The 11,496-nt window shown below is 40.0% G+C and overlaps 1 protein-coding gene across 2 annotated transcripts in view; it reads left to right on the top strand.

Moving 5' to 3' along the window:
• ERICH1 (glutamate rich 1) overlaps window positions 1-10,471 on the top strand; it is a 109,613-nt gene extending 99,142 nt beyond the window's left edge. Inside the window, exons 5-7 of one of the 2 annotated variants that reach the window (XR_008444551.1) lie at window positions 2,216-2,410; window positions 7,989-8,136; window positions 10,043-10,093. Coding sequence is in view for 1 of the 2 variants with exons in the window: in XM_054024297.1 (XP_053880272.1) it covers window positions 2,216-2,410; window positions 10,043-10,116 (269 nt within the window). In the remaining variant the exon portion in view is untranslated. Of the gene's footprint in view, window positions 1-2,215; window positions 2,411-7,988; window positions 8,137-10,042 lie in introns of both variants that reach the window. The other variant, XM_054024297.1, reaches the window with a different exon arrangement.
• Window positions 10,472-11,496: the final 1,025 nt, after the last annotated feature.

Below are 11,496 nucleotides of genomic sequence, written 5' to 3' on the forward strand. Positions count from 1 at the left end.
ATTATGGGTGAAGTGATTCCCTGTGCATATTCTAAAGCAATTTAGTATAATGAAGAATGGAACATGCTTTGTAAGTCCAAAATACTGTTGTTTACATTGTTGGGATCCAGAACATATCTTTAAAACTGGGACATGTAATGTCACCTTTTCACAACTCACAGCTTTGACATTCCCGGTGAAACTATGTGGAGAATTTTAAATAGTTTGCCTGCATATAAAATGTCCATCATAAGCCAAAGCTGTCAGACCCCAGTCTCATAAAATTCACCTTTAAGGTATAGAGCTTTTTTGAAAATGACTGTAAAAATGGCATTTTGGGAATTCATATTTATTTTTTCCTCAATGATTTTCAGATAAAATTTGTTCAGTTTACACGTAAAAAGATGTCTACTCTATCTCAGGTCTGTATACTAAGGGCATGTCTTCACTAGTAACATTATAGCGCTGCTGCCACAGTGCTTTAACATGACTGTGTAATCACCGCACCAGCGCTGGGAGAGAGCTCTCCTAGTGTTGTAAAAAAACCACCTCCACAAGGGGAATAGCTACCAGCACTGGGAGCGCAGCTGCCAGCGCTTGTGCACTGCCTACACTGCCACTTTACAGCGCTGAAACTTGCTGTGCTCAGGGGGGTGTTTTTTCACACTCCTGAGAGAGAAAGTTGCAGCGGTGTAGACAAGGCCTAAGCCTGTTATATGAAAGCCAAACACAGTTTTTTCAGGCTCATATGTTGTCATCAGTAATAAAGATTTTGCAATTAGAATTTATGACTAAATTACGCTCTTGTTTAAATCGGTGTAAATCCAAAGTAACTCAAGTGGCCTTAACAGAGTTACTCCTAATTACACTGTTGTAATTCTAGAGTATGTCTAAATTTGAGCTGGGAGTTGTGATTCAGACCTGTGTACCCACCCAGACACCTTAGACACATACTCAGGCAGCTAGCCCAAGCTGCTGCCTATGCTACCCCACTTACACTGTTATTTTCATCATGCTAGCTCGAACAGAGCTAGTGCAGCTATATCTACGCAAGCTGAGACACTCACCTCCCAGCTCAAATGTACCCTGAGAGTAGAATTTGACTCTTAGTTAACAATTCATTGAGCCAGAATGGAATCCTGTTCACTTTTCCATAGCTGTGTTGGCTGCACAGTTCTAACAAAAAGTATTCAGACTGTCAGTTTCCAAAATAGGCAAAGCTAAATTCTGTCAGTGATTGACAGATTGGCCCTAACTCCAAAGCTGCAGAGCAGACAGTAAACCCAACATGGACCTGGTTATTCACAAAAGAGAAATTGTCAGGCAAAAGCAAATCTATGTTTTGGATTATATGTCACATCTACATATCAAGGTATGACTAACTTGCCTGTTAGGCAAACAGAGTTTTATATATAGATCTGAAATTATGCTGTTTGTTTTTATCACAAACTTTCTCATTGGGTACCTTACCACCCCACTTCCCTCCCCATTTTAGATAACATTGGAAGTCACTGCTTTCAGCATCATTTACCAATGGCCACATTGCATTATACCTTTATATTTCTGTTAGAAAGATTAATGAGGAGGAATCTAAACACATTGCTAACAATTGTTTTTATTAGAAAAGCTAACTTTAAAGAAAGCCTGTCTAGAGAGGGTTTATAGGGACAAACCATTCAAAGGTACTGGAATTGGAGAAGTTAGGAGAAGCAATGGCACAGTATGAAAAATCATAGTCTCCTTTTGAGTTTTATTGCATGCTATAATATATATTTTAAAGCATAAATATTAATACGCAGGAATAAGATAACCAGTTGTCTCCCAAAATGCTTTACAGCAGACCCTCTCTATATATATGTATATCTATAAAAATATGTTTGTGTACTCTACACAGACACGTGCTTTGACTATAGTACAGTTTTTTCCTTAGTCCTTCCTACTTTATCATAAATCACAATTGTTTTTATTAGAAAAGCTAGGTGGTGAGTTTAGATTTCTCACAACTCATTGGTAGTCCTATTGGCGTATTCTTTACTTTTCATATTCAGCGTCTTCCTGCCTATCATGTTATTTTAATATCTAAGAAGAAATAAGCTGCATGTCAGTACAGCATAGTATTGGTTTTAAGGAAGTGTAAATAAAAAGGAAGGAAATATATTTTAAAAGTAAAGGTAATTAACAAATTTTCAATAAAAATGGAGAAAGTTCCTACATTTATTTGGTGTTCTTTGTTCAGATAAATCAAAATGCACAGATTCACCTATGAGTTCAGCAACCGTCCAAGAGATTTTACAACATCTTGAATCTCACAGCATGGCTTCCTCAGATGTGACACTTCTACATCAGATGAAATCCCTTGTACTTTTGCAGGATACTGAGAGATTGAAGGGCATTTTGGAACAATTCCAAGAACATTCCATGATGCTGCCTGGTATGTACAATTTACTCCTCATACTGCTGATGTTCTTCTCAACATTTAGAAATGTTCAAATATTCAAATTTGTCATGATTCTCATACAGAGATAAAACAGTAACTAAATAACTACACAATGGTGAAAGTAAGAGTATTACAAGATTATGAAAGCATCATTCTTCACAAGGAAGACATTAATTTGCCTTTGGGGGAGGAGGGGTTATGATTGATATGAAACCACAGCAGAGGCCAGTACTGCAAGGTGCTGAGTGTCCTCAGCTCCCAAAGAAGTTAGTGAGAGGTGAAGGCTCTCAGAATTGCATAGGAAGAGATCAACTATTTGAATAGGTTTAGTTCCTGTTTCTTCTCAATGCTTAGAATAAGAAACCAGCATTGTGAACTATACCTATACCATTGTATATAGTGTTTTAAAGTGTCTTGAAAAGTAATGAATAAGATAGTGGTAGTTGTGACCTATCAAGATACAATTCAAACTAATAAATAGTTGTGTCATCCCTGCCATTTAATCTGGGGTGCCCTTTCCAGTGTCTTGCTGCTGTAGTGGCTAACCTGGACTGCTCACAAACAGCCTCCAGCATGGAAGTCAATCCCAGATATAAGAACAGGAGTACTTGTGGCACCTTAGAGACTAACAAATTTATTAGAGCATAAGCTTTCGTGGACTACAGCCCACTTCTTCGGATGCATATAGAATGGAACATATATTGAGGAGATATATATACACACATACAGAGAGCATAAACAGATGGGAGTTGTCAACTCTCTGTATGTGTGTATATATATCTCCTCAATATATGTTCCATTCTATATGCATCCGAAGAAGTGGGCTGTAGTCCACGAAAGCTTATGCTCTAATAAATTTGTTAGTCTCTAAGGTGCCACAAGTACTCCTGTTCTTTTTGCGAATACAGACTAACACGGCTGCTACTCTGAATCCCAGCTATATCTATGTGAGCTGCAGACAGCCAGCCACACCTTGATTCTTACCAGACTTAAAAATTACCACAGGGTGACCCCAACACAGTCCTAGTCCCACATTTCCCCCCAGAAACGTGTCCTGTACTGCCCAGCCCTCTCCTGGACAATACAAATATATTAAGTCCATTATTCGTTTTAGGAAATAATATGCATACAACTTGTTACCCCAAATGGAGTTACCCAGATGCTTCAGCTTGAACACACTGGATGAGATAAAACAATAAAACAAGTTTATGTAACTACCTCTTTCTTTGTAGCTAAACAAAAATAGAGATAAAAAGCTTACTGGTACCTAACTTAACAAACTATATTAGATTCAAAGCAAAGTTTTTTCACTACATGCTTCAGCAGTCTTACTGGCCAAACTCTTTAGGTCAGGACCCCTCTCCCAGACTCCAATGGCTGCTTCCTTTGTCTTTTCAGATGTAGTGAATGTGATGGTCTAGTAGAGAGAGGGGTCCCTTGTACTGTTTTTCCCTCCCTTTTTTAGTTTCATTTCCAGCTGAGACGCAGGAGACAAAGGGTCTATGTGGAAAGATATTCCTCGCTGGGTTTTTTTTTTCCACCTGTTTGAACTTCCTTTGTTTTCCCTCCCTGTTTGATGACTCTATTCACTGCTTAAATGCAATTTAAGGCAAGCATACAGGACCAATCCACATAAGCAGTCCATTTCCTGGACACTACTGTGCTAATAAGTGATGGTCACATAAACACCACCCTATGCCGGAAACCTACTGACCGCTATACTTACCTACCTGCTTCCAGCTTCCATCCAGGATGCACCACACGATCCATTGTCTACAGCCAAGCTCTAAGATACAACCGCATTTGCTCCAATCCCTCAGACAGAGACAAACACTTACAAGATCTCTCTCAAGCATTCTTAAAACTACAATACCCACCTGCTGAAGTGTAAAAAACAGATTGACAGAGCCAGAAGAGTACCCAGAAGTCACCTACTACAGGACAAGCCCAACAAAAAAGATAACAGAATGTCACTAGCCATCATCTTCAGCCCCCAACTAAAACCTCTCCAGTGCATCATCAAAGATCTGCAACCTATCCTGAAAGACGATCCCTCACTCTCACAGATCTTGGGAGACAGACCTATCCTCGCTTACAGACAGCCCCCAAACCTGAAGCAAATATTTACCAGCAACCACACACCACAGAACAAAAACACTAACCCAGGAACCAATCCTTGCAACAAAGCCCGATGCCAACTCTGTCCACATATCTATTCAAGTGACACCATCTTAGGACCTAATCACATCAGCCACGCCATCAGGGGCTCATTCACCTGCACATTTACCAATGTGATATGTGCCAGCAATGCCCCTCTGCCATGTACATTGGCCAAACCGGATAGTCTCTACGCAAAAGAATAAATGGACACAAATCTGACATAAAAACCAGTAGGAAAACACTTCAACCTCTCTGGTAACTCAGTAACAGACTTAAAGGTGGCAATTTTGCAACAGAAAAGCTTTAAAAACAGACTCCAATGAGAAACTGCTGAACTGGAATTAATTTGCAAACTAGATACCATTAGCTTGGGCTTGAATAGAGACTGGGAGTGGCTGGGTTATTACACAAATTGAATCTATTTCACCAGGTTAAGTATCCTCACACCTTCTTGTCAACTGTCTGAAATGGGCCATCTTGATTATCACTACAAAAGTTTTTTTTCTCCTGCTGATAATAGCTCATCTTAATTAATTAGCCTCTTACAGTTGGTATGGCAACTTCCACCTTTTCATGTTCTCTGTATGTATACATGTCTTCTTACTATATGTTCCATTCTATGCATCTGAAGAAGTGGGCTGTAGCCCATGAAAGCTTATGCTCAAATAAATTTGTTAGTCTCTAAGGTGCCACAAGTACTCCTATTCCTTCCTTTGTTTATGAACTGACTTCTGCCTGGGCAGGGCTGTGGGGTTTGGAACAAGTGTTAACAACATCATATAGGGGAATCTTATAACTTCACATACAATGTTGCCACACATATTTTACCAGGACAGAACTGACCAGCAAATTATTTTTCGAATGATACTTTACAAGCATACTTTGTACAAAGATTATTACAATAGAGCAGAGGTTCTCAACCTATTTATCATTGTGGGTCACATATGCAGCTCTTTCTGTTATGTGGGCCACATCCACACCATATAAAAATACTACCTTTATGGCCCTGAGGATGTCATATGGGCCACAGCTGTGTGCTGATTGGGCCACAGTTGGCCCATAGGCTGCAGGTTGAGAACCATTGCAATAAAGTTTAGGGTGTGAATACAAGGGTGTATTCTGTCCTAGTAGTGCAGTAACCGAGTAAGCGAAAACAGTAGTCATTGGATACCTGACAGTAATTCTCATAAAGGACTGGGCATTAGAACCTACTATAATTGTATATGATTGTAACACACAAGCCCCCAGTAGGGTTTGGAGCATCATTGTCCTGCCCTGAAGGGTTTACAGTCTGAGGCTATTAACCAGAACTCAGCTATTATTCCCTAATCTTTCAAAAAGTAAATTTGAAATGTTTCAATATTTGAAGACCTGGTGGGTTGACAGTGCATCTGCATGTGGAATAAAATGCATGTCTACAATAAATGTAAAGAATCATCCTTCACTCTGATCACAGGTGAACTGCCTAAAGTTGCAGCTGGAATTTTAGGGCCAGATTCTGCCACCCTTAAGTACATTGTGTTATCCCACTGATTTCAGAGTAAATACTCACAAAGGAAAATACAACTCGGCATTAATAGGGTTAACAGAATTGGGCCTTTAATAAAAGGCCTAATTCAGCATCCATTAAGTCAATGAGAAGTGAGAGTTGAGTCATGTGCAAAGTCATTTTAGTCACTGGGCGTATGACCCAGAACCCATTGAAGTTAATTATCAGAGGGGTAGCCATGTTAGTCTGAATCTGTAAAAAGTAACAGAGGGTCCTGTGGCACCTTTAAGACTAACAGAAATATTGGGAGCATAAGATTTCGTGGGTAAGAACCTCACTTCTTCAGATGCAGCTGAAGAAGTGAGGTTCTTACCCACAAAAGCTTTTGCTCCTGATACTTCTGTTAGTCTTAAAGGTGCCACAGGACCCTCTGTTACTTTTTATTGAAGTTAATGGAAATCTTTCTACTGGCTTCAGTGGGCTTTTGGATTAGGCTCACCTTTTCTCTCTTGGTAAAACAGGACTGTTGAACAGAATAAGGAAAAGAAAACAAATTAATTTGGAAATTTGTCCACTCAGAAAATGTAAAATAAGCATTCACAGCAGAGGTACCCTTTGAAATAAGTATTTTTCCTCTTTTAGAAGACTGAAAACATCCCTGCTGGTGTACAGCCTTATTTATTCTTCCAGTTGATTTTCTCCTCATGTATTTAGTCATTCCTAGTTCAGTTCTACTGTCACTCACACCTATTTTCCACTGGTCAATACAGTCAAATTTCTATTCCTCATGTACACCAGTGTAAGAGAAGAACCAGCCTTCTGTATTTTAAGTGTTATTTAAAGGCCTGCTCTATACTAACTTCGTAATCACTTTTCAACTTTATTTTTTGAAATCTCAAAGAGCTACAATGTAATGGTAAAAATTACTTCTGACATAAGGTTTTTAATTATGCATTTATTTTTATAACTTTTTAATGAATAAACTTTTTCTTTCACAGTCCAAAAAACCCCAGATTTAATCTACAATAGACAGCTGATAAAAGCAGAGAACCTTCCTTGTAGCTATTACAGAAGTTTGCTGCCTCAGCAAACTCCAGCTGCTCATTACAGAAACGCTATTCAGGAAGATAAAACATGAGTACTTCTTAGTAACCCCAATATTTCCCAAACATGATATCTAAATTCCATCAGGACTTCCTCATATGATTCTCTTGCCTTTGTTTCTGGTGTGTGTGTTTGTTTTTTTACTGGGCCATGATGCCCTAGAATAAAGGGTCATTCCTCATTAACTTCTTGAAAGGAGAACAGTTTTTATTAGTATTAGCATAGCAGGGAGGCTTATTTTTGCAAAACAAACCAATTCTTTTTCCTGTTTCAAGAAACAATATGTTAACAAAAGAACCCCTTTTTCCTGTGGTTATGATTCAGCGTAAGACACCTGGGTCAAATGGCTAATAATTTGTGTGGGTATTTTTTCTTTAATGAAGGATGTTGCAGTGGGGAGTCATGAAGAATGAATAAGTCTTTAAGCAGACCCTCTCCTTATACATAATAATGTATCTTCCTCATCTCTGAACTTTATAATGGTGTTATTGCTTTACCCTGTTATTGAAAAGATAATTGAATAAAGCATTCATGTGGAATTCTCTTCACACCTCCCAGAACATTACTGTGATTGGGAGGTATTGTTCAGTAGACAGAAGGAAGAAAAAAGAAAAGAAGAAAAAGGAAATGTACATTTTATTTTAAGTTCTTAGTTCCTATTCTTTGGCAGAGCATGGAATGGTGGTGGTAGAGATGCCAGGAAGAGGAGAGGTGGGAAACACCTCAGAGTTGCAGGGAGATGACATGGCAGAGACTTCTTAGGACAGTGAAACTGTAGAGATGCGCACTTCAAGCTGTCATTCTCTCTCTGGCCCTTAGACCTTCATACCAAGTGAGGAAACATACCTGAAAAGAGAAGGGGAAATCCAGGATGCCTATGATTATGTGGTGCACTCTAACCAATCTAGAGGTGGTCCCCTAGATCACTCCAGAACCAGAAGAAGGGGATTGGGTGGACAGACTGATGGTGAGCAGACTGATTGCAACGTGAAACTGCAGAACTGGAATTAATTTGCAAACTGGACACCATCAGATTAGGCCTGAATAAAGATTGGGAGTGGTTGGGTCATTATAAAACCTAAACCTAATTTCTCCAATACTAATTTCCCCCTGCTGTTACTCATACCTTCTTGTTAACTGTCTGAAATGGGCCACTCTCATTACCACTTCAAAAATTATTTTTCCTCCCTTGGTATCCTGCTGTTAATTGAATTGTCTCGTTAGACTGACCTCACACTCGGTAAGGCAACTCCTATCCTTTCATGTATTTATACCTGTTCCTGTATTTTCCACTACATGCATCAGATGAAGTGGGTTCTAGTCCATGAAAGCTTATGCCCAAATAAATTTGTTAGTCTCTAAGGTGCCACAAAGATTCCTCGTTGTTTTTGCTGATACAGACTCACATGGCTACCACTCTGAAACCCAAAGTTAGAGGTGATAAAAAATTTTCATTTTAAAAATAAGATTAAAAAATGGCTATTTTTCTAAAAATATTTTTGTTCATTTTCAAAATTTAAAAAATTGTGAAAATGTTTGCAAGGAAAACCTAACATTTTTCAATTCTTTTGAAATTTTTTCACAAAAAATGTGTACCATTCTCTAGCCCTCTCCACCCAGAGTCTTCCATACACCTGAAGAGGGTAGGGATAGGGGTCAAATATAAAGGAATCTCTCATAGTAGAAGCTTCACTCACCTCTTCCAGAAAATGTGGGAAACAGAATGCTGCTTGTGAGTCTACTTTGGAGGGGAGGTTGGGCTGCTTCATGTCACCTTATTGTGCATCAGACAAAAAATGGTCTGTGACTAGAAGATAAAGCTTTTATATGCTGTTGGGAATTGCAAATTTTAGAATGAGCGATTCTTAGTCCTAATCCTGACAGTGTGTTAAGAGCATAGGTAATTATCCAATAGAAAAATAATGTCATTATTCCCTGATATGACCTCATTCAGTTTCTACTCATTAGCCCTCTTCACTTGTCTGTTAACATTTTCTCTTTGTTGGCGAGTATCAAGTCTAAAATAGACTCCTCTCTTGTTGCCTAGGAAATTATCACTCTCTAAAGAGCTGAAAGCTACTTTTTGCTGGTTTTCTTGGAGAGATGTCCCCTAAAAATATTTCGTTTGTGTTTTGCAGGCCAGGAAAAGTAATAGTTATGCTGCGCCTACGTACAGTACATATGCCTTCACAGTGTTCAAAATAACATTTTTTGCAGAGTATTCATACAAAAGGAAATAAAATAGGAAAGCTGCGTTAAAATGACTTTATAGAGCAGTCTTAAATGTGATAGAACAGCAATAAGTACCGTAGATATACCTATCAAAATAGAGTTAAATAAATGGGAATCTCTGTGTTAAGGCTGAAGCTCTGGCCATACTGTGCTTTTAGGTAGCTGCACATTGCTTAGCACAAGCTCAGGTGGGGCTCTGAGTGCTGCTATAATACAAATAATAATAAATAAAGGATAGGTGAAATCACTCTCCATTCAGAGAATACCTAAGGAAATGGTGCAGATCACAGACTGTTTCAGCCTCAACTATACACTTGCGGTTGTGTCATTTTAATCCACTTTTCATCGTTGATTAAGAAATAATTCAGTGGTTGCACTGAACAGTATAAGGCCAGAGTCAGCCCTGGTACAAGCAAATAATCGCCTATGAAGAGCTGCGCTTGCTTATTCCGGGAATGAATTAGGTCTGTTGTCTTCAAATTTATATTGGTGTCTCAAGCTCCAAGGGTTATTTTGTTTTTCTTAAATGCTAATGTCAGATGAAAACAGATGTTTATACGGCTTTTCTTTAACCTTCATCTATTTGATTGCTGAAAAATACCACAAAAATATTTCAGGAAGAATTTGTTTTTTCTTTTCAGATCATGCCAAGATAATCTCTTCTCTGTTCCACTACTGGATTACAGATATCCTTCCCGTGAAGAACAGGAAATAAAGCATGTGTGTGTGTCCATCTGTGCAGAGTTAAAATTTAATGTACAAACTGTAAGCTGAATAGCGAATGTTCAGAAATAGCAGTGTACATGCTGTATATTCAGCAAGGTAAATGAGGTATTTTTCATATCATTGACTTCCTCCAAAAGACAATGGGCAATATAAAAGTACTTTGATTTTGTATTTTGGTTGGTTGGGAACATCTTACATATGAGCATGCATCAACCAAATCATTTAACATAGACCCTGTGCAAACAGATGCAGCTTTTTGCCGGATTAGGGACATATAGGATGGTTTCTGGTGCTCAAACCCTTTTGATTCAAGAAAAAAGAACAGGAGTACTTGTGGCACCTTAGAGACTAAGGCCTTGTCTACACTACGAGAGTAGTTCGATTTTACTTAAATCGAATTTTTGGAATCGATATTGCAAAGTCGAACGTGTGTGTCCACACTAAGGACAGTAATTCGACTTTGTGAGTCCACACTAACGGGGAAAGCGTCAACATTGGAAGTGGTGCACTGTGGTCAGCTATCCCACAGTTCCCGGAGTCCCCGCTGCCCATTGGAATTCTGGGTGGAGCCGCAAATGCCTTCTGGGTAAAAAAAATGTGTCCAGGGTGCTTTTGGGTAACTGTCGTCATCCGTCCATCACTCCCGCCCTCCCTCCCTGAAAGCGCCGGCGGGAAATCAGTTCGCGCACTTTTCTAGTCAGTGACAGCGCGGACGCCACAGCACTGCGAGCATGGAGCCTGCTGCAACCATCACTGCAGTTGTGGCCGCTCTCAACGCCTCGCAACTTATCATACACCTTTCCCTGAGGCAGATGCAGAAAAGTCAGGCGAGGAGGCTACGTCAACGCGGTGATGGCCTGAAGTCTGAGAGTAGCACAGACCTCTCAGAAAGCAGGGGACCCAGCGCCGAGAACATCACGGTGGCAATGGGTCATGTTGATGCCGTGGAACGGCGATTCTGGGCACGGGAAACAAGCACTGAGTGGTGGGACCGCATAGTGCTGCAGGTCTGGGATGAATCCCAGTGGCTGCGAAACTTTCGCATGCGGAAGGGAACTTTCCTGGAACTTTGTGAGTTGCTGTCCCCTGCCCTGAAGCGCAATGACACCCGGATGCGAGCAGCCCTGACTGTCCAGAAGCGAGTGGCCATAGCCCTGTGGAAGCTTGCAACGCCAGACAGCTACCGGTCAGTCGCGAACCAGTTTGGGGTGGGCAAATCTACCGTGGGGGTTGTTGTGATGCAAGTAGCCAAGGCAATCGTTGATGTACTGCTGCCAAAGGTAGTCACCCTGGGAAACGTGGAGGCGATCATAGATGGCTTCGCAGCGATGGGATTCCCAAACTGCGGTGGGGCCATAGATGGAACTCA

This window comes from Malaclemys terrapin, chromosome 3 (genome assembly GCF_027887155.1).
Source record: "Malaclemys terrapin pileata isolate rMalTer1 chromosome 3, rMalTer1.hap1, whole genome shotgun sequence".
NCBI classification, from domain to species: domain Eukaryota; kingdom Metazoa; phylum Chordata; order Testudines; family Emydidae; genus Malaclemys; species Malaclemys terrapin.